At 40.2% G+C, this 24167-nt stretch overlaps 1 protein-coding gene across 1 annotated transcript in view; it reads left to right on the top strand.

Moving 5' to 3' along the window:
- The window catches only part of COG2 (component of oligomeric golgi complex 2), a 29265-nt gene extending 5149 nt beyond the window's left edge, over window positions 1-24116 (top strand). Inside the window, exons 5-18 of the mRNA XM_035108476.2 lie at window positions 1119-1222; window positions 2737-2845; window positions 4414-4593; window positions 4937-5061; window positions 8124-8250; window positions 8828-8967; window positions 10623-10684; window positions 12368-12519; window positions 12824-13021; window positions 14523-14595; window positions 16219-16361; window positions 17171-17310; window positions 18901-19081; window positions 20500-24116. Of these exons, the coding sequence (XP_034964367.1) occupies window positions 1119-1222; window positions 2737-2845; window positions 4414-4593; window positions 4937-5061; window positions 8124-8250; window positions 8828-8967; window positions 10623-10684; window positions 12368-12519; window positions 12824-13021; window positions 14523-14595; window positions 16219-16361; window positions 17171-17310; window positions 18901-19081; window positions 20500-20601 (1836 nt within the window). The 3' untranslated portion in view covers window positions 20602-24116. The remainder of the gene's footprint in view (window positions 1-1118; window positions 1223-2736; window positions 2846-4413; window positions 4594-4936; window positions 5062-8123; window positions 8251-8827; window positions 8968-10622; window positions 10685-12367; window positions 12520-12823; window positions 13022-14522; window positions 14596-16218; window positions 16362-17170; window positions 17311-18900; window positions 19082-20499) is intronic.
- Window positions 24117-24167: the final 51 nt, after the last annotated feature.

Raw genomic sequence — 24167 nt, 5'->3', positions numbered from 1 at the left:
ATCCATTTATTGCATTTTTATGGCAAAAGGGCAAAATGAACATATATACCACCATATGGAAATTTAATCGTTAGTTTGAGAGTACTTCATGCAATCTTCTGACATGGCAAAATAAAAAGGCACTAGTAAAGGCAGATTTGCTTTACTAGAAGATCAGAGCCTTACTTTTTCTAACACACTTTCTCAAGGCATGACCTACGTTCTCTTGAAGAGTGTTCTAGGAGTTATAGGATAGAATACACCTTTCCCTTTGGCCATAGAAAGGGAGATCCTTCATTGGAGGCTACTTTGTTGTGGCTGTAGGAACCTTTGTCAGTGCTCAAATGCAAGTGAGAAAAAAAGAGGTGTGTCAGGATGGATCGAAGGAGGCTTTGAATCTAAAGTGCTCTCATGCCTCTAGTACGTTACCAAGTCAAGGAGAAAACTGCACAAGACCTAGAGCTGGAAGCATAGAAACCTATGGGAGGGAAACTGGATAGGACCTCAGAGCTAATGGCAAGGGAGGAAAAACAAGTTTACCGTCTCTACATGAGCCTGACAGCTTTGGATTTCGTAGTTTCTCTGACTTTGATTCTTTCTCCCTTCTTCTTTTGAATTGCTCTGCCAGCTGCAGTCCTATACACACCTACCTGGGACTGAGTCCCATTGAATTCAGTGGAACTTATTTCTGAATAGCCATGGGTAGGATTGCACTGTTTAAACTGTTTCCCACTTGCACTGAACAGTATGCATTTAAATCATGGTAAACATGGACAAAGTTTTTGTCGTTTGGGTTCCTTGTTTTTTCTTATGCATTCCTTTGAATGTGGTAACAGAAGGCACTGTCTTTAATACGTGTTGCAGTTCTGACACAACACACCTCCCCCCCCCTTTATGCCAAGAAGCACCAGGTTTAACTGGGAGCTCCATACAGTTATTAACCTCAGCAGTGGAGAAGTGGGGGTCCCTTTGGCATAATGGTGCACTTCAGAGATCATATTGTAATAGGTTTATTACTTCCAGCTCCTTACCTATTGAGTCAAATCATTTCCCCCAAATACCTGCAAATTTGTTGGGAAGAAAATATCTCAGATTCAATATGAGAAGTTTTTCTTTTCTTTGCCCCCCCCCCCAACCAGATGTGTGTCCTGAGACTTATTCAAGTTATTAAAGCAGTTGAGAAAATTGAGAAAATTCTGCACTCCCAAAATTCTAAAGAAATGTCATCACTAGAAGGAAGCAGGTATGGGATCAGCAAGTTGCTTTTGCTTGGTTCTGTCTGTCTTTGAAATCTATATATCAGCATCCTGATTAAAATGGAAGGAAGCAACTTTTAAAAGAAGTTAGTTCGTGATACTGCCGCTGTCATAATAACACCTGTGTACCCTTTTGTGGAGCAGTCTGCTGACTTTCATAGGGCTGCTCTGGAGTAAATTAGTTGTAGATTTTCCCTATGGCTCTATGGTTGTTGTTGTTGTTTATCTTGTGCCAGCAACAAAAGGGAGCTATGGTCATGTTTTCCCTGCTTAGATCTGGTTTCTACGTATGGAAGAGGTGTGCACACAAACCTGTGCAAGACGCATGTGCCTGTTTCATGACCTGTATATGTGGTAGAAACCTATGATTGATCCCTTGCTTAGTGAAACAGTCATGTATGCATTCTTCATGTATAATGGACAGAGAATGCACTGTACTTACGTGTTGTGATACCACCATAAGAAAAATATCACATATGAAGACATAGCACTGGAACGTTTTCATAGCCTCTGAAATCCTCTTGGTCTTTGCATTCAGTATATCTTTTTAAAATGCAAATGCCCATTTGTCTTGCCTGTTTTCACAAATCTCCCAGCATATCTCTAGGCTTTGCAAGGGTTCACTAGCTGGTCTCTGAAGATAGGAGATCCACCTGGGATTCTGACACTCCTTGGAATTGACAGAGGAGACGGCCTGGCACAGCTTCCTATGTTCTGGCATGTTTCAGTTGCTCTGAAGCTGGTTTGAGTAGACATGTTGCATAATCCCATGTGGCCTCTATTGTGTTGGAGGTACTGGGTAGGTTTTGCCCAGGTATGACAGGCATAAGGGACAGCAGGTGCCGCTGTGGGTTAAACCACAGAGCCTAGGGCTTGCCGATCAGAAGGTTGGCAGTTCGAATCCCCGCGACGGGATCAGCTCCCGTTGCTCGGTCCCAAATCCTGCCAACCTAGCAGTTCGAAAGCACGTCAAAGTGCAAGTAGATAAATAGGTACCGCTCCAAGCGGGAAGGTAAACGGCGTTTCCATGTGCTGGTCTGGTTTGCCAGAAGCGGCTTTGTCATGCTGGCCACATGACTTGGAAGCTGTACGCCGGCTCCCTCGGCCAATAACGCGAGATGAGTGCCGCAACCCCAGAGTGGGTCACAACTGGACCTAATGGTCAGGGGTCCCTTTACCTTTACCTTTTAAGACAAGAAAGGGGTGCAACAAGGGATGCAGAATTACCTGTCCCTTGCCCTGAAGCCTCTGAAAGCTTCCACCATTAAGAGTCAAACCTGTTCCTAACTGCATAGCCCTGTTGCAGGATCTTCTTGGTCACACTAAATGCAAAGGGATTGTTGGGAGCTGGGAGGAAATCACACGAACTTGCGTATATATACACACATACATATATAGGAAAGAGACTGTGTGTTTGTGTGAAGGAGGGAGAGGGATTATGATTATCTACTGCCATCATTTATCAAAATCATATCCTGATGTGTGCCAATTCCTTTGCAAGTCCACTTCTGACTGGACAGATTTTGGAAAGAATTGCCACAGAATTCAACCAGTTACAGTTTCATGCAGTACAGAGCAAAGGAATGCCACTCCTAGACAAGCTGAAGCCAGTAAGTATGTTGCCTTGTTTTACAAAAAAGTTGCCGCAATTTAAAAAACAAACAAACTTGTGGACTTTGTGCTATCATTATGAAAGTTCATGCATTTATTGTGGACTGTAGTTGTAATGAACAAAAAGAATGCAAAAATTAAATCTGTTACCAAACAGCAAGTCAGCCAATACGTTCTCTTCTCCTTAAAGTCCCTAAAATCTTGTTTGTTGGAAACTGAAATGCTTGCATTTCTATTTGCCTTCTGGCAGGTGAATCACCAATTATCTCAGCTGAGGCTAAAAATAAATAAATTATAAAAATAAGTAAATCATGCCTATCAGTTAAAACTGTATGTATAGCAGTACAGTGGTACCTTGGTTTACGAACTTAATCCATTCCGGAAGTCCGTTCTTAAACCAAAGCGTTCTTAATCCAAGGCGTGCTTTCCCATAGCAGCGGGGACTCAATTACAAATGGAACACACTCAACAGGAAGCGAATGTTCTGCTTCCAAGGCAAAGTTCACAAAACAAAACACCTACTTCTGGGTTTGCAGCATTCTTAATCCAAGTTGTTGATAAACTAAGCTGTTCTTAAACCAAGGTACCACTGTACAATGTTCTGATATTTACTACTTCAGTAATTTGTAAGGAACAAATTATCCTTTCAACAAATTGTTTATATTTTTACACTTTTAACCCACATGCGCAGCAGTGTTTACCATCCAGAACTCTTAATAAATACAGTATGTCAGTTTTGTTGTAGGTCCAATGATCAGCACTCTTCAACAATTACAACTTTGTAGGAGTAGTAGTTTTTCCCCTTAGAAGCAAATGCACGTAATAAATGTAATATTAACTCAAGTTATACCTCAACCAATGTTATTTTTCCCAAATATCCAAGCATGTTGCTTAAAACAATTTAATTTTAAACAGCCATTCAATAATAATCTATAGAAATCACTAAGGGTTGGATTTCTGCAAACTTCAGATTAGAATTTTAACCTACCGTATTTTTTCATGTATAAGACGCCCCCATGTATAAGACAACCCCTATTTTTTAACTCCAAATTAAGAAATTAAGTTGTTTAGCTTTGGGGGGGGGGAGGTCACTGCCGCCAATTGCTCAACCGCCTGCCTGCCACTACCGATCGCACACCTCGCCGCAGCCGCCAATTGTCTGCCCACTCCCCGCCACCAACAGCCCACCCGCCCACTTGCCGCAGCCACCAATTGCCTGCCCGCCTCACCACAGCCACCAATCGCCTGCCAATTGCCACAGCCAATCGCCAGCAGGCCTTGCTGCAGCCACCAATCACTTGCCCAATCGCCGCTACCAATCTCCTGCTTGCTGCTGCCATTAATCGCACGTCCCCCCTCTGCATTCACTATCCATGTATAAGATGACTCCCAATTTTTGCCTGATTTTAGCAAAAAGCATTGTCTTGGAAAAATACAGTATTTGGTGATTGGTGATTTGGTGGAGGCTATAATGCAGTTCTTAAATGACTAAATAAAACAAGTGGATGTTGCTAATTTTTCTGGCACAGCTATAACAATTCTTCTCATTCTTTTTTGAAAATCATAGCGAATAGTTGGGATAACAGCAATGCTGCAGCAGTCGCTGGAGGGACTGCTTTTAGAAGGCCTTCAAACTTCCAACATCGACATAATCCGTCATTGCTTGCGAACCTATGCAACAATAGACAAAACACGGGATGCTGAAGCATTAGTTGGTGAAGTGCTTGTGAAACCATATGTAGATGAGGTAAGTGAAGCTGGAGGCAGCTGACTCAGGAGAATACATTGTGTTTTGTATATATGTCTAGTACTTCTGGGGCTCTTCCTGACTTATGAAAAAGAACACAGTGGAAAGAAAGTTAGAGCAGAAAGCAGGTTATTTGAACATTTGTATTTTTATCTTGCATTTTTATGCTGTGAACTGCCCTGAGATCTACAAATTTAATACATAATAATATTAACATCTTGAGCATTGCTATGATAATGCAGTAATTATTGACTTTGGGCTGTGGATGTAAGATATTTTAATCTTTTTTTCATTGGAATTCTTGTCTTGCATCTTCAATTTGATACTAAATGTTCTTTAACAGGTGATTGTGGAACAGTTTGTTCAATCTCGTCCTAATGGCCTCCAGACCATGTACAACAAATTGCTGGAGTTTGTTCCTCTCCACTGCCGCCTCTTGCGTGAAGTAACAGGGGGAGGTATTTCAAGGTAACACAAACCTTTTTTGTTTTGTTTTTTTGTTAAATGGTGTGAGCAATTGTTTCAGTTTCACTTATAACTATGGACAATATCTGATGAGACCATACTTAGAGTAGACCTTCTGAAGTCAGTGGACTTGAGTTAGTTGTAACTAAGGTGCATCAGTTTCAGTGGGGCTACTCCTGAGTGTGATTTAGTCTGATAGCACCCTGCTTATTTGAAATGATGCAAGCAGAATTCCTGATCCTCATCTGCAGCAAATCAATATCTTACAGTAGAGAATAGAGATGCTGTAACCTGCTGAGAATATTATTGAAAATGCAACTGTTTTCCACAAAGAAAAAAGATTGAAAGCCTAAATATTGTTTTCACACTTAGTAAAACATTATCAGCACCATATTCCTGTCTGTTTTCTCCTTGAAGGGGGGGGGGGTGGAGTCAATAGAATAACCCCAACTCATTCTGAAAGTGTCTGATTTTATTCTCACTTCATTAATGAAATATTTTTCTTTTCATTGCCGGGTCCTTCAATTTCTTAATTCAGGATAGCACATCTGGTAGTTTCCAAATATGTGCTAGACATGATTTCAAATCACGTGCTGTATTTTGTTTGGATTTGATGTTTGTAGTGGTTTGGGGAACTAGAAAACCATTATAATTCAAGCCTTTACAGAATGGATGTCCACCGTTCAGCAAGAGGAATCACAAGCAACAGGAAGCCGTGGACTGGAGTGTAAAGTCTATGAGCTTGACTGTGATGCAGAAGTTAGGGCTACAGTCAGTAGATTCAGGGCAATATTCCATCAAGACGTAGGGTGTTGTGTATCTACTGTAGTAACTAACTACTGGTCTAACTTCTGGAATGTGTGTGTACTAGGTTGGCGCTATCTCATATAATGGGTCATTGTGTTACAGCATGTAACAGCTAATTGTTGGAAAATGTAGTTTTCTAATTTGTCTATATAAAATCAAATAAGAAAAAGAGATTGTAAAGCTGACTAGTGGAGCTACATGACTGAGCACTTTGCATATTATTTCGGATTGCTATCTCCTTAAATAAGTGCCTAATTCATATTGCAATTAAATTCAGGCCACCTAAATTGAATCCATTTATTTTGTTCTTAACAGATCAGTTAACATAGTAGCCTGCAATTATTGGTGCTTAGGATTTAGCTCTCGAGACTGCAGAAATACTTTCCTAATTATCCAGGCATTGTGGTACTCTTCCTATGACTTCATATTTTGCTAACATTTCAATTCTCTTAATCCCTGAATAGGTTTAATCTTCTTTCATAAGAGAAAATCATTAATATTTTGTTTGTGATGGACAAGAACTATAAAACATTTCATTCCCCCACTCTGCCTCCCAAGTTTCTGAACTATCAAATGGGGTATAAATCCTAATCTGTATGTGATGCTAGTTGCATTTAGAAATTGGAACTCGGGGAAGAAGATAACAAAGTTTCTTCTTTCTCCCTGGGGCAGCCACAATAATGTTCAAGTGTGTTTCCCATTCATGTCTATATTATTATGTGTTCTTGAGGGAAACTGAGTCCTGCTTCATTTTCCACCTTACATCCTTACCCTCTTTTCACATAGTCAAGCTCTAGAATGAGCTGGACTAGACTAAAACTGCCATGGTCAACAGACCACGGGGAGGGTTCAGTTCCTCTGAAGCACATGACCTTTTGATGTTAAGATCAAACACATACATGGCCCACTGAATGGGTGAACACCAAATGTATCCAGTCCATATCACGTCTATGCCCAGACTCAGGATGTACTCAACTATCTGTCAGTAGCTGTTGAGGAAGTAAGCCATGTTTATTGCACAATAGGGCTTTCTGCATACCCAGTTCCTTGTTCTGAACTTAGGGTGCTTTCAAATGAGGTATTTACACCAAAATTGCTACTCCACACAAAGTTGTTACATCATGGAGTATATTTCCTCCATGATGCTTCCATGTCTTTTTACACCTCAGAAAATACAACTTTAAAATCTGCGAACACGTAGCACAAGCCTCACAACTATTGACAGCTTTAGAAAGACTCTTCCACCTTTTGAAAGAGGTGCGTTTTTGATATTTGCAGAACCCATTTCCCTATCCTTTAATGCCCAGCACCTCATGTTTAGCTTTGTTCAAGAAACTTGGGAGAAAAGAATGATTCTCCCTATCTTTGCCTGTCCTCTTTATCGCAAGATCCTACCCTGAACCAACCACACACACACACACACAAAACCATTTGAACAACATCTTTGTGCTATAGAGTCAGAAATGAATTAAGTCCTCGAGAGTGGAGATCTGTTTAGGAAAGTTTTTTAATGACTGATGTTTTAATGTATTTTTAATCTCCTGTTGGAAGGGAAACCCAGCCAGGTGTGCAGGGTCTAAGTAATAAATTATTATTATTATTATTGAGAGATGTTACAAGCATGCAGCGCAACATGTTCTGAGTGATGTGGAAAGTCGCCTGCAATTTCATGTGTAGCTTGTAGCGGAAAAAGCAACAACTGGATAGGATCTGCCCATTTGGAAGACCCTTAAACTCAGTTCTGAGTAGCGATATTCGCCTACAGGTTGTGCAGGTTCATGGGCGCTATTGGCTAGCTGTCCTGCTGACTGCTTGAGTTATTGGGAACAAGTCACTGACTAACACATTCTCCTGTATTTGCATTAAGTATGAACTAGCTGCTGCTGTGCTATAAATTTCAGCGTGGCATAAATTTTCTTCCTAAATTCCCTCTGCTCAGAATGCCAACTCTGTGCTGAGCAGAACTTTTTATATCTATAAAGTTTTCCCAGACCGAGTATATCCCCACAGATTTATATAAGCAGATTTATATGTTTCATAGAAGTATCTGCTAATTAATTTGAATTTGATTGTAGTATCAAAAAGACAAGACATTAATATGATAAGAAACTAAGAATATGTTGACATTAAGCTAGTAGAAATAGTAAAATATTTTAATGCTTTGCTACAAACCTACTAATGTACATTTTTGTATAACTATTGATAATGCTTATTTTTCAAGTATTTATAAGGAAAACAATGTCTATTTAATTTTGCAGCGAAAAGGGGAATGTTGTTCCTGGATATGATTTTTTGGTAAATTCTGTGTGGCCAGAAATAGTTCGTGGTTTAGAAGTTAAGCTGCCATCACTGTTTAATCCTGGGAACCCAGATGCATTTCATGAGGTAATTTAAAATATGCATATTAACCTTCTCTTTAACACAGGGAACCAAGGAGTGCAGGCTTTAGTTTAATATGAAAACTAGAAAATGATTTTTGAAATACAGAATGCTCAAATTCAACAACTAAGAGCAGTGTCATGTATTAAATTTTATATACAGAGATTAACAATAATGATGTAAAGAATGTCAACATAAGTATCATTTGATACGAGCAAGCATCATTTGATGTGCCTTGGTACTAGGCCTTTTAACCTACTCAATTGACTAAAAATCTCAATTCTGATTAATTGGAAGTTGTGTTATCTCTGCTCATCATGCTCATCAAAAGATACCCTCAAGGAGCTGCAATAAAACAAAAAATATATGCTGAATAAAAATGAGTTAGTTTTCCAGTTCTATTGCTAATTATATAACTGGTATTCTGGATTTCAGAGAGCTGGATAGGTAGGTAGGTAGTAGATAGATAGATAGATAGATAGATAGATAGATAGATAGATAGATAGATAGATAGATGTTACTTCAATATTTGTATGTTAAAGAAAGTATGAAATATACCTTAAAGTATACTTTCCTTCTTCAGAAATACACTATAAGCATGGATTTTGTGAGAAAGTTTGAACGGCAGTGTGGCTCACAAGCCAGTGTTAAAAGACTACGGTCACATCCTTCCTACCACAGCTTTAATGATAAATGGAATTTGCCTGTTTATTTCCAAATAAGGTTGGTATTTGAGTTTTATTTTTAGGGGACATGAAATTACTTCATTTAGATAAAAAGATTTTTCATGTTTTGAAAGACACAGTTCCTTGCTGCCTGCTGAAACCTACAAAGGCAAAAATGTTGAAAAGTGCAATAAATGTCCTTTGGTATGAAAACATGCTGTTTGTCAGAACAGCATCCAAATATTTCAAGTACTGAAATAGAACAGTTTTTCAAATCTTACACATTATCTGTGGTTTGCAGTTGTCTATTCTGTCAACTTTCCTACCATGAGGTAGAATGTGGATTGAACAGGAACAGTTTCTCCTATTAGGTGTTTTGAAATTTAACAATTATATTCCATCTGATTTTACCTTTTTGCGATGTCATACGTTTTCAAATAGAAGAGAACATGTAAGATAATGTAACCTCCAACGGGAATCCATCATCTACAAATAAGAAATTAAGCTTCATATTTCAGAATTACTATTTTTACTCATATGCACATTCAGTTGATTTGACTAAAACTCATATGATTAATAAAGTAAAGGTTTTTTTTAATAGTAACCGCTTGATTTAAAAGTCAAGTGAAGTGAAACGAAGCTGTACCTAAAAGAATTAGACTTATTTATTGAATAAATAAATAATTAAATGTTAGCAGCAAACCCAGAGTAAGGTAACCAAACCTTCCTGCTTAATTGGACCGAAACATTTGACTTGGCTGTGGTGCTCCTTGGACCCTTTGCACTGTGTGGCGTTCCTCCAGATAGCCTGATAGCAATTGCCACATGTTCTGTTGAAACACAGATAAGCTTACAAGCTTGCTTCTGTTTATATTTCTGAAAACTTGGTTGTGATAGTACTTTTCTTTTTTTAAAAAAACAAAAATTTCAGGGTATCGGAAAGAACTATTGATTTCCATCCCCTAGAACTGTTTGCAGGACCTTGTGGCAGTGTCCATTAGCAAATAAAAGGCAACTGTCGGTGCCATGGTCATAAGGCCTAGCCAGCCCAGAGGTCATCAGAAGCAACTCTGAGAACTAAGGCACATCCCTGATCCCCTTCCCCCTCCCTCTTTCAATGTAAAACTTTCCCTTTTAAGCTTCTTAACCAATCTGCACTTCCCTCCTAGTGCGACGTTAAATTTGGTCCCAGCTTGCAAAACTCAAAATGTTTTTGTTTTAAAGAGATGCTAAAATATAGTGATGATAACTAGAGGCTGGGGAAACCTCTAGGGCCCTCACAAGGTCCAGCATTTCTCTACCAGCCCTATCCATTTGGGAATGGCCTTTATTCCTGAAATCTACCAGCTTTCTTACTCATCATAACAGCAAGAACTAACATTGGAAACTACAGTGCACAACCAAGGGTTGAATTGAATGAATGTATATTGGCCTTGCAGATGATGGGGCAGTCTCTTTAGAGACGACAACATTAATTAACCGCTCTGTCTCTCAGACTCTTCTTCAAACTCTCTTATGTTTCCACTCATTCTGATACAGCCTCTCTTTCTCCTGCTGTCATTCTTCTATTACATGGGAGCAGTTATAGCTGTTGTGTTAAAGAGATTCTTACGCTATTCGGGTTTGAAATACATTTGGGGGGATTGGACTACAGCATGCAGCAGTAAGCTGCCAACTATTAATTTTAATTAGCATTGTTATGTTATTTTTTAGGTTTAGAGAAATAGCGGGGGCCTTAGAAACAGCCTTTTCTGATGACTTAGAAGAAGCTCCAGGTAAAGATCTTCACTGTAATTAGCATGTGCCATGAGGATTTGAGAATGAATGACAAATAATAATTTTTCACTACTATAAAGCGCTTCACAAATATATCTGTCATGTTTGTACTGATGGGAACTTCAGTTGTGCTTTAAGAAAAATAGTATACAGTAGTGTCTAAGGTGGAATTCAAGGAAATAATTCTCAAGAATGATTTCTGCTTTTTGCCAATGACATCAGCTGTGGCAGAAATTTTGTCTGCTGCACTGCCTAGAAACTGGGTAGCAGTGATGGCTAGATATAGTGGCTAGGAATGAAGAATGAATTGCACTGGAAAGAAGACAAAAGTTATTTCACTTACAGTCCTAAATGTTGTGTCATTTAATGGTGTGTGACTGGAGGGGCAGTTGACAAACGGGTAGTTCTACAACAGGGGTCAGCAAACTTTTTCAGCAGGAGGCCGGTCCACTGTCCCTCAGACCTTGTGGGGGGCCGGACTATATTTTGAAGAAAAATTGGAACGAATTCCTACGCCCCACAAGTAACCCAGAGATGCATTTTAAATAAAAGGACACATTCCACTCATGTAAAAACACCAGGCAGGCCCCACAAATAACCCAGAGATGCATTTTAAATAAAAGGACACATTCTACTCATGTAAAAAATGCTGATTCCAGGACCGTCCGCGGGCCGGTTTAGAAGGCGATCGGGCCACATCTGGCCCCGGGCCTTAGTTTGGGGACCCCTGTTCTACAACCTCTGTGTAGCACTGGAATAAAATGTGCACCATCACAGCATAGCATTATTTTGCTTTTGTATCTCCATCCATGGCTCTGTAATGAGAGGTAACCCTCCTAAAAAAGCTAATAGGTTATTAAGGAAACAGCAGCAGACTTCCTTTCCCCTTCGTCAGCAGCTGTGGCTTTGCTACCCAGAATCCATAAGATGTGCCTGCCTCTGACCTCCAGCTTTCATGGTTTTAATAGTCTGTTGGGAGCCATCCAGAATGACTGGGGCAACCCAGTCAGATGGGTGGAATATTATTATTATTATTATTATTATTATTATTATTATTATTATTATCATTATTATTATTTAATCTTGGGTGGTTGTTTAGTTGCTTTTCCTCAGAATAAAGTGAGGGTGGGGGTGGGCCTTAGGTTATCTAGATATTTGTCACTTTAGCTTATCTGTCTTTACACAAGTTGTTTTCTGCTGCTCCAGAGAAGCGGACGCGGAGCAACGGATTCAAACTACAAGAAAGAAAATTCCACCTAAACATTAGGAAGAACTTCCTGACAGTAAGAGCTGTTCGGCAGTGGAATTTGCTGCCAAGGAGTGTGGTGGAGTCTCCTTCTTTGGAGGTCTTTAAGCAGAGGCTTGACAGCCATCTGTCAGGAATGCTTTGATGGTGTTTCCTGCTTGGCAGGGGGTTGGACTGGATGGCCCTTGTGGTCTCTACCAACTCTATGATTCTATGATTCTATGAAGAGGTGTCAGTGATCACCCAAACATTGGTGCTATACAGAAGATATGGGGCAGGTATGGGTACAGGATTGGAAATAAGAGAATAAAAGCAAAAATGTATTCATAAACCTTCATAATATAGCTGGTCTAATTGGGATAATTTGGAAAAACGCGTAGGGCTACAGTTCTGGATTGTGACTAATAATTTAACTCTTCCTGTGTTTTCTTTTCAGCTCAAAGTTCGTACAGCCTCTTGGCAACACATGTTGCATGTGCAAGTCTGCAGAAGTGTTGGTCAGATCAGATATTTCTGCCATTGCTCACACATCGCCTTTGGAAGCTTTCACTGCAGATTGTAGCGCGCTATTCGTTTTTTATTAGCGAGGTGAGGAAAATCACAGGCTCCTCTCAAAGTTCTATGGTTCTCCTTTCAAGTCTTATAGTTGTTATTTTTAGGAGCTTGTCTAAACCCTGTATGGCGAGCCAAAATGCTGTTTCACTGTAGGTTTATCAAATTAGGGCATTATGTTGATAGCCTGAGGCTACAGTTCTGTATACTTGCTAGGGAGCAATTCCCAGTGAAATCAGTGGAACTTACTTATGAACGGACATTGTGCTGAGAGGTGTACTTTTTGGTGTATAATATAGCTGTAATAACCTCTTTGCCATTTTCATTTTTTATGTCGCAGCTTCTACTCAGGCCCATCTCTAACGAAAGTACAAAGGATAAAAAATCATTGGCAAGCAGTAGCAAGGAGTGCCCACTGAACCCAAACTCTGTTGAAGACCAAGGAAACGACTCTTGTCCAGAGTCTCAGCCTTTAGCTTCCATATCCACCACTCAGCTGGTGCTTGTTGCTTCGGATCTGGATAAGCTTCAGGAATGGGTTAGTATACTTCATTGGTTTGCATGTCAAGTATCAAATCAGGCCTAAGGTTCTCTGAGCCCAGCTGACTCTGATTCTGAACTTTTTTCTTAATGCTTATTATTGTCATTTTTTTTAACAAAGAAGGAAAAGAGAAAAATCAGGGAAAGGAAATTATACTTCAAGCCTAGAAGGATAAACATCTGCCATCTACAGTCATACCTTGGTTCTCGAATGGAATCCATTCCGGAAGTCCATTTGACTTTCGGAAATGTTCAAAAACCAAAGCGCGGCTTCTGATTGGCTGCAGGAACTTCCTGCACTCAATCGGAAGCTACATTTGAACATATTTTTTATATTTTTATATTTTTAACATATTTTTAATGTTATATTTTTATGTAGTCCTGGCTACATTTGAACATATTTTTAAGAGTGTCAGTCTTGTGTTGATTTTTATTTGGACATCTGGAGGGCTTAAATTAACTAATGTGTTTAATTAAGTTGAGTGTAGTTGTGGTTACTGTATCCTCAATTTGAGCTAATGGTTGTTACTTACACACACACACACACACACACACACACACACACATACACACACACACACAATTTCTGTCTCTTAGGCACCATAAGGGTCCACAAAGTCCACTTTTGTTGTCCTGCCATTAACCCCACCCTGACACCGAACTTGAGCTTTTGAAATATTTAAATGGCAGGCAGTAATAGCTGTAATTTCCAGAACCTTAAGCATTAGAATGGATTGTCACATATAGGGTGCTGAAGTCTCTGACTACTGTATGAATAATGGTTGCAGATGTAGAAAATATCCCTTAATCTTTGTGCCTTTGCTTCCATGGAGTTTAGATATATCAAGGTTTATCTGCTTACGTCAAAGTATGTCTATCTGCAGGGAAGATATAATGCAGTACATTATGTCATAAAGAGAATTATTTCATCTCCTGCAGCCTAACTTGCCATCAATTTGTAACATTCATGGCTGCTGCTGCTTCGGTTTTTCACAACTCTCTATAGAAAGCAGCTCTGTGGTTTTGTGTATCTTTGGGATGTGAGCCATGTGCTTGCAGTGTAAATTTTCATTGATTAGCCTCTCAGCCCCCTGCAAGATTTAACTGTCAAGCTCTCATTTTGCAGCACAAGCCTTGTAGCTCACTGGGGTGCTATGAAGTCTGTTTGAGTGTGACTTTTTGATCAGTTTTTCTCTTCAAGATTAATTAAATGCTTCAAGGAGCAAATATGCTATTTTGAATAAAACTGTTCCATTAATTCTAGATGTTTTGCCTTGAGGCTTTCATAGTGCGCTGCATTGAATTCAGAATCTCTTGCTGTTGCATCTGGATTTGCATAGCTGATTTTCAAAATGTTATGTTTTGTGATGTTGGAATAAAATTTATATACTGTACTGTAGTTGCACACAAGATACACTTCTGTGCATGGGGAATTTGAATATATTGAGAAAACATATTCAAATGTAGCTGTAATTGTTTGAATATTACTTTTCTTTCAGTTTCCTGAATTGTTGGAAATTATCAAACCAAAACTTGAAACAACTGGTTTCAAGAACATAGAATGCATCTCAGGTAAATGTGAGTTCAGGTATCTGCTTATATTTTTTGTTACATATTCATGATATGATATGATGAACATACTCTACTGGGAGGTATATCAGCAAATGCGTAATGGAGATAAATTGTTTAATGAGAGAGACTATTTTTGATTCAAGAAGATTCACCATAATTTGAGGAAATTTCTAAATTGCACAGTATTTTATACATGCGACACCCTACCCTTATTTGGCAGACTATGGTTAGGAGATTAGGAATGCCTGTGGCTTGGTCCTCTCTCTCCTTCTCCTTGCTTATTCAGAAATCTACTTTGCCTTCATTTTTGGAGTGAGCTATCAAGTGGCATTACAGCTGCGCTGATATTTTTCACTACCACAGTTTGCAGATTTACTTTTTACTATGATTGCAACTGTGATTTAGATCTAACTGTGGTAGCAAAAATGCCAGTGCAAGTACTTCTGGCAGTTCCCTCACTGCAAGAAGTGAGGTTACAGGGAACCAGGCAGAGGACCTTCTCGATAGTGGCGCCCGCCCTGTGGAACGCCCTCCTATCAGACGTCAAGTAAATAAAGAACTATCTGACTTTTAGAAGACATCTGAAGGCAGCCTTGTTTAGGGAAGTTTTTAACGCTTGAAGATTTACTGTGTTTTTAGTGTTCTGTTGGGAGCCGCCCAGAGTGGCTGGGGAAACCCAGCCAGATGGGTGGGGTATAAATAATAAAAGTATTATTTATTATTATTATTATTATTATTTTATTGATTAGCTTTACAAATGAAAGGGAAAGAAGATGTTTGCATATGAAGAAGGAGCATAGAACCGTCATGAATCCACAGGACTTGCTTGATGGCCTAACTTTAATCAGGCAGTGTTTTAGCATCTGCCCCCAAGCCTTTTGTATGTGTATGAATGAGAGATAATATTGGAATATTAATGCATCCTGGCAGAAAGATCCTCAAGCACAGATTCACTGAGTACGGGGGGATAGCAAGAAGGGGGATCAGTAGTGTCTGTCTACCAGCGGAAAAGAGCTTGGCAGAGTTGGATGTCCACAGTAGAGGCCCTTCATATGTCTGTGGATAGCCCTGTGAACTGCTAGTTTTTCATTACTTAACGTTAGACCCCTTGAAAGGCTGCTCCAGTTGTGGGGCAGGGGAGGCGGAGACAGCCTTGGATTTGTTAGATTCCAGGTGCTTTGTTCATCTGAGAGGCCACAGGATTGGCATACTTAATCCCCCTCCTAGAACCAATGGTAGTAGTGGAGGATGATAAAGAAAAAGAAGATCCACACAGGAAGGAAGAGGGACAACCCCTCCACACCTCTTGTTCTGGCTGGAGAAAGCTAGCAGGGCTTTGGGTGTGGCAGACAACCAGTCACTTCATGCCCATCCAACCTCACTGAAGATTATGCTGTGAATTGTCAATGTAACACAGCATAATAAATAGTATCCGTCTTCTTTATTTGATTACATTTTGCCGGGGGGGGACAGACAAGGGAGTTGAAAAAGACTGTTGTAATAGCCCTGGAGTTTCTAAGGACATTATACACATGTTTTAAGAAATACTCCAAAGGTGTGTGTTCATCTGGGATAAATCAGGGGAGCTCAGATTTTACCACCGTTTGTTTTTTTTCTTAACAGGAGCCCTGGAAGACTCAAAGGACTCTTTGCTGGGTTGCTGGCCAACCTTGAACAGTAAGCTTATTCAGGAGTTAAGTGATTCTTGCTTCAGTTGCCTGAAAAGTGCTGTTGAGATTCCAAGGCTATATAGAAGAACTAATAAGGTAACATACACTTCATATTTGAACAATATAGGCTTTTGTCAGCAGCGCAGAATGTTTTGACCACTTTTACCTGCAGCTGATGGCCCCAAACCCCATGAAGCACAGTAGCTTTGGCATATAATTTCTTACCTGAGATATCATCAATGAGCTATATGAGATGGAAGAGCACGGTGTTATGCTGATTAATGATTAATGATTATCTGTGTTACATGCAGTAACATAGTTTTCAAATTCTCCTAGTTTAATTTAAACTTTATGCATCTCAATTGAGCCTGCCATGCCCACCTAAGCCAAGGAAGTAGGAATAGTGTATGTTTGAATCCTAGTGTATAGCATTACTGCATACTGGCACCAGCAGACTTCCTCAAACCAAAACCTTCCCTATATGTGATGGGAATAGACCTGCCCTTTGCACATACTTTGAGATTTCCCCCCAGGACCTTTGATAACATGTCCATTGCTTTTTGTCATATTCATTTAATTCAGACAAACTACTACTTAACACACTTCAACACCACCAGGGCAAGCAGTTTCCTACGCCAACCCTTTCTGTGCATGTTTATGTCTGGTATGACGTGAATCCAACAAAAATACTTTTTTTTTCTGAAAAAGTCAAATGTGTAGGCACAGAAAGGAACCTAATTGAGGTTTGGTGATATATATTTGTATTCAAAAACCATTTGATTAACTACCTAGTATTGAATTTCATGTACTGCTTATGTATGAGCATGTTGAGCTTTGCTTGTTTTGAACTCTAAAATAAAGAGATTTTTACTTGTTTTCTTGTCAATTTGTGTAACATTAACCAGGAGGTGCCAACCAAAGCATTGCCCTATGTTGACACTGCTCTTAAACCTTTCCACCAACTGAAGAATGAGTACAAAGATATACTAAAACCAGCTGTAATTGAGCAGTGGCTTGAAGGAGCCCTTGGCAAAAGCACACAGAAGTAAGTGAAATTTAATGCAACTTCACAAGGGTATTTCAGCATTAAAAACTCAACTCAACTTTTCCCAAGCCACTGTGGGTTAAGACAATCACATCTTGGGCTAGATAAAATAAGATATGAGTGAGCACTTTGGCTGCGCACATAACCCCTTTGCTCCTCCCTTCGTAGTAGAAGCCAGCAGTGGTTAAGAGTGGTGGACTCGTAATCTGGTGAACCGGGTTTGTGTCCCCGCTCCTCCACATGCAGCTGCTGGGTGACCTTAGGCTAGTCACACTTCTCTGAAGTCTCTCAGCCCCACTCACCCCACAGAGTGTTTGTTGTGGGGGAGGAAGAGAAAGGAGAATGTTAGCCGCTTTGAGACTCTTTCGGGTAGTGATAAAGCGGGATATCAAATCCAAACTCTTCTTCTTCTCTTCAGACAATCCAGGTTGTCTTCAGTTAACTATAGTTCCCAGGAAACTTTGGTGTGGAGTTGTTGTTGTTTTTAGAATCTTACAAAGGCATTTACAGACAGTAAACCCACTGAACATGCTTGATTGCCTAACTCCTATTGTTGTCATCATGCAGCCTCTGCTGCATCAGCCAAGCCTTCTGCAGTGATGGGATGCATTTCCCTTTCTCCATTCATGAGGCCTGTACCAATTCCTGCACTAATTCCAGCAGTGCACTCGGGCAAGCATAGTTTGGCCAGCCACACTGATGCTACCCTGGTCTTCTGGCTTGTATCGGTCTCCAATTTCCCTGTTGCTGCTGTTTCCCTTCTCCTTCTACACAGCCCAGCTCTGCAATGATGGGATGCAGCAGCAGGACTGGCAACAGCATGTGACTGGGTGTTGCAGAGCTCACTGCCTTTATATTGCCCAGAGCCTATAGAAACTCGGAGCTGGCCCTGCAGAAACTGCTACCCATGTCCCACATGGCATTGGTGGTCCCGGCTGCTAAATATGCACTTATAATAGTTGGTTTTGGGGGTCTGATATAGTAAACACAACTTACTGCTAAGGTTCAGGTGGTGCTGTGGGTTAAACGACAGAGTCTAGGGCTTGCTGATCAGAAGGTCGGCGGTTCGAATCCCTGCGACGGGGTGATCTCCCGTTGCTCGGTCCCAGCTCCTGCCCACCTAGCAGTTCGAAAGCACATCAAAGTGCAAGTAGATAAATAGGGACCGCTCCGGCGGGAAGGTAAACGGCGTTTCCGTGCGCTGCTCTGGTTCGCCAGAAGCAGCTTTGTCATGCTGGCCACATGACCCGGAAGCTGTCTGCGGACAAACGCCGGCTCCCTCGGCCTATAGAGCGAGATGAGCGCCGCAACCCCAGAGTCGGACACGACTGGACCTGATGGTCAGGGGCCCCTTTACCTTTACTTTACTGGTAAGGTAAAGGAAGAATCTAAGTATTAATAGCTATGGCATGTTCAGCCAAACTTTTAAGTCCTATTGAATTCAGTGAGAGAGACAAACACACATTTTGTTTGTTTCTATCTGGCTGTGCCCTGTGGGCTCAAAGCAGATTAGAGTTGTTTTTCTGAATGCTAATCACTCTGTCCGTAAGGGGCTCACAGTCTAATACATTAATGAATCTCTTTATTCAGGTACTTTGAGACAATATCAGATATTCTGAATTCTGTAAAGAAAATGGAAGAGAGTTTGAAAAGGCTGAAGCAGGCAAGAAAAACCGTGACAGCAAATAGCACCGCTCCAAATGGAGGCATGAGTGATGATAACAAAATCCGCCTGCAGCTGGCCTTGGATGTGGAGCACTTTGGGATTCAGGTAACTTGGATGCAGACACAAATATATGTGTGTTTTGGGGGATAACAATTTTCTTCATCTGGGTTATATAAATCTGCCTCCTTCCAAAGCTTGTAAACCACTGAAAACCGCCTTGTATATAGTTGTTGTTGTTGTTGTTGTTGTTGTTGTTGTTGTTGTTGTTGTTGTTGTTGTTGTTGTTGTTATTTATACCCTGCCCATCTGGCTGGGTTTTCCCAGCCACTCTGGGTGGCTTTCAACAAAACATAAAAATACAATAATCTATTAAACCTTAAAAGCTTCCCTAAACAGGGTTGCCTTCAGATGTCTCCTAAAAGTCTGGTAGTTGTTTTTCTCTTTGACATCTAATGGGAGGGTGTTCCACAGGGAAGGTGCCACTACCGAGAAGGCCCTCTGCCTGGTTCCCTTTAACTTGGCTTCTCGCAGCAAGGGAACAGCCAGAAGGCCCTCAGCAAAGGTGGTATACAAATTAAAAGTGAAATAAAATGAGAGGGGAGCTGCTCACGGTGATGTGTAACTCATCTTAACATCATCAGCAGAATAACAATAAAAGCACAATACCAAGAGAAAAATACCAACAGTTCACTGAAACACTAATTCAGGTATTGTTGCTGAGGATAAAAATCACCATACAACAAAAGCCTGATTAAATACAGACAGATCAGAAATAATTGGAAGCAGATATTTCATGCCTTTGAAAGGGAAGTAAGCATTTATTTCAGGCTGTGCAACGGTGTTTCGTTGTCTTGGCGCATGACCCAGATAACTGCAAGAGGGCCTCCTCCACTGTTAGCAAACTCAGTCTTTATAATTGGCACTCAAGTGGGTAGGACTCTGCTTGTTGTCCCTACTTAAATTTGGGGCGGGAAATATGTGGAATGGCTTTCTCCTTTGCAGACCCCTGCCCCTCAAATGGTCTCTTAGAGGTAAATCTTTCACCTTTAGTGTTGGTCTTCAGATGTGAGCTGAAGGCATTCTACGAACAATCAAAATGGAATAGATTTCCATATTCAAACCATCGTGTCCCATCTCTTTACTGCTCTTTTGGTGAGATTAGCTATTTTGTATTACCCAGGCAGCAAAACTGAGATCTTTTAGCAAGTATTCATGTTGTGCATTTCATCAGGTACCAACAGCAGTTGCCCACACACATGCTATTTCATGCTTGGCGAACATCAAAACGTCCCAACCAGCAAAAGTAACTGGAATGTTAACCAAGTCTGAGTTATCAAATGCTACTTATTCTAGCTGCCTAAAAATAACTTTGTCAAATGCATGCTAAATAAAAGAAGTAGCTGTCAACACAAGACAGTTTCTATGTGCTTGTCTTATAGATCTTCTGATCATGCAGTGATTAAGGAAGAAATTTTTGCTTTTCCCTGCAAAAATAATAAATGAACTGTAATATTTTGTTTTAGATACAGAAGATGGGATTGCAGCTGAGCAACATCAAAAGCTTTTCAGCTCTTTCAGAGCTTGTTCAAGCTGCCAAGGATCAGATAGCAGCAGAACAAACATGATTTTCAGCTGATGAGAGAGATCAGGCCTGGCTTCCAAAAAGGAGAGGGTTTCTTTTCATTTTCTCTCGTCAAGTACTATGTAGCAATGAAGTGCTTCCTAATGCAGCTTCAGCAGCAAGTTAAGTGTGTCTCAAGAGACATAAAAAACTTGTTTCACCAAAAAGGAGAGAACCTTATAGAAGAGCATATACTCTCATTTTCCATTGTATGGAAGAAAGTTTATATATTTCTAAGCAATCTACTACAAAGCTATGAAAGGTTATTATTATTATTTTTATTATTATTGTAAATCTTATCATGCAGGAAAACTGATTTAACATGATTAAAATAAACAAGAAAAGCATTGTCTTCCTTTGTAACATTTTATCACTGGAGAGGAGATATACTAAATATGTAAGTTCAAGTGGCTTTGTAGTATTAATCTTCACACAATGTAAGAATAGTAATTGACCGACCTCTAAGCATACCTTATACGTTAGAACGTTGGGTTGTGTAGAAGAGATTAAAATAAGCATTACTACTCTTGAATTTTAAAACAAACAAGAAAGCATTCTCCTGAGCTTTGTCTTTAAAGAGGTCACACTTACTTTTTTTTAGAAGAAAATTAAGCATTTGTCAAGGTGGTTGTCTTGTGTCTTGGAAGGGTCTTAAATCACCTAAAAGTCAGTCTGTCTGTCTCATGGAAAAACTCGGGATTACTTTGGGATTTGGGGTTTTCATTTGCACCTCTTTAAGACCTCATCATAATTTACATGCAAACTCCTTAAAACACACTACCTGTTCCTGTTGCTGCTAACATTCAGAAAAGGCTCATATGACAGTCAACTGACCTTATGCATTCCTTAAGGAAGCATATACTGCTCTGAGGTCATTTGAAACCTAATGTACATGGCTTGGCGTATTTGCTTTACACCATCCAAGGCGTTCCTGGTTTAAAAACCTGTCTGGTTTCAAAGCTTAATGTAGCCTGACTTACCTACATTTCTCACATGGCTAAGCAAAAATGTATTGTTAACTTCTGAGTTTTTTTGAATATGGTGGGATATAGAATTATTTAAATACTTTAAAGAGTTATAAAGATTTTTATTTCCAACTATTTTCACAAAATGGTAGATTATCATGTCTGCTTGTTGGAGGAATACAATGATTTTTTATTGTTGTTGTTCTTTTCAAATGGCACAGCATGCCTGTTTGCCCTGTGATTTTTCCTTTGGGGCCCATCACAAAGAAAGAACCAAATAAATGTGAATTTGGAAAGAAAGCTGTTAAAGAATTATATTTCTTATAGAATTATTCATGGTATGTTAGAGTAACATCAAGCCTTTGCAATTTTGTCCACTTCTTTTGTTTGGGGAATCGGTATAGCTAATATTTAAATACATCTCGTGGGACAGGGGATGATTGACTAGAGGTTTGCTGATAGCATAATATTGAAGCCACCTCCTTGCGATCAAGATAGACTTCCCCAATCATGCTAAATGTTGGGTGTGTTTTCTGCTCTTATTTGCATTTCCTTGAGTGTTGATGCACTGTTAAGGAGAAGCCTCTTGGGCTTGCCAATTGGAAGGTCGGCAGTTCGAATCCGTGCAACAGGGTGAGCTCCTGCTGCTCTGCCCCAACTTCTGCCAACCTAGCAGTTTGAAAGCATGCCAGTGCAAGTAGATAAATAGGTACTGCTGCAGTGGGAAGGTAAATGGCGTTTCTGTGTGCTCTGGTTTCTGTCACCGTGTCCTGTTGTGCCAGAAGCGGTTTAGTCATGCTGGCCACATACCCAGAAAGCTGTCTGTGGGCAAACGCCAGCTCCCTCGGACTGAAAGCAAGATGAGCGCCATAATCCCATAGTCACCTTGGACTGGATTTAACCATCCAGGGGTCCTTTACATTTACCTTTTAGCATTTATGAAGTCCATTCTGAGTATAAAGTGAGATTATTATCTCAATAACCTGTACAACAGCACCTTAAAGGTAGGATAATATAATATTAGGTATTTTCATAATTTTGGGTATCCCCTTTATATAGCTCTAGTGGTTAATCTGAAAAACCTAATTAGCGACAGGATGTGGATCAATGCTTGGATGAGAACACACTGGGAGCCCCATTCAAGGCAGGTCCTACAGTATACCCAAATAAAAGAGTCTAATTTGGAAGTATTAAAGGACAGATAATTGCCACGTTTATACACACACACACACACACACACTCCCCCCCCAGGTGGCGCTGTGGTATGGGACCTAGGTGGCGCTGTGGTTAAACCACTAGGTTTAACCTAGGCCTTGCTGATCAGAAGGTTGGCGGTTTGAATCTCTGTGATGGGGTGAGCTCCCGTTGCTTGGTCCCAGCTCCTGCCAACCTAGCAGTTCGAAAGCACGTCAAAATGCAAGTAGATAAATAGGAACCGCTACAGCGGGAAGGTAAACAGTGTTTCCATGTGCTGCTCTGGTTTGCCAGAAGCGGCTTTGTCATGCTGGCCACATGACCTGGAAGCTATACACCGGCTCCCTTGGCCAATAATGCGAGATGAGCGTGCAACCCCAGAGTCGGTCACGACTGGACCTAATGGTCAGGGGTCCCTTTACCTTTACCTTTAACACTGATGATATGGCACCTCCATTAGTTATCTTCTGGAGTGCTCTACTCATAGTGCAAGTTGTAACCTTTAATATCTTAAATGACCCCAGAGCACAATACCTTAAGAACCACCTTGTCCCAAACCTGTTAAGATTGATGCTGGGGGGCAGAGCCTCTTGTGGGACATTATTCCAAGGGGCTAGGCTACATCTTTATTTTATTTTCAGTTGGTCTGTTTATTTCAACAGGCTTCTCATTGCTTCATTTAAACTAATTATCCTGTTGATGGTACTGTTTCAATGTTTAATGATTTTAATTTTTTATGACGATAAATGAGATTGCTGCTGCTTTGGGTATTTTATATTAAAAATCAGGCTATAAATATATCAACAGAAATAAAACGACCCAGTCTGTCTCTTGCCCTGTTTCACCCAAACAAAAGGGCAATAACTGTTGTAGATAGTAAGAGCTGAGGTTGCAGGTGCTTTTGAGGGATGGATGGTGTCAGGTGCAAAAATTAGTAGTAGTAGTAATATAGCATCCTTCATCCAAAGATCCCAGTGCAGTTTACATGAGAATACAATGTAAAAATGAGAAAAAAATGAGAATACAAAAGACATAGTAAAACAAAACAAAAAACCAATCACCCCCCAACATATTTTTTAAACCATAGAATGCCTAGTTGAAGAGAAACATGCCTAAAAGTATATAACGAAGGCGCCAGGTGACCTCTCCTTAGAGGGGTCACACAAAGGAGGGCCTCAGGAACTGCCCACTAGCAGTGCCTCAGCCTTTTCAGGATTGAGCTCCCGTTTGTTGGCTCTCATCTGTCCATTACTGAGGCAAGACAATGTTTCAACAGATCCACTGCCACATCTGCAGTTGTAAAGGAGAAGTAGAGCTACTACCGTGTTTCTCCGAAAATAAGACACCCTCTTATATTTATTTTTCCTCCAAAAAACACACTATGGCTTATTTTCAGGGGGTGTCTTATTTT

Source organism: Zootoca vivipara, chromosome 3 (genome assembly GCF_963506605.1).
Source record: "Zootoca vivipara chromosome 3, rZooViv1.1, whole genome shotgun sequence".
Classification (NCBI taxonomy): domain Eukaryota; kingdom Metazoa; phylum Chordata; class Lepidosauria; order Squamata; family Lacertidae; genus Zootoca; species Zootoca vivipara.
This window is presented reverse-complemented; position numbering and strand designations above follow the sequence as displayed.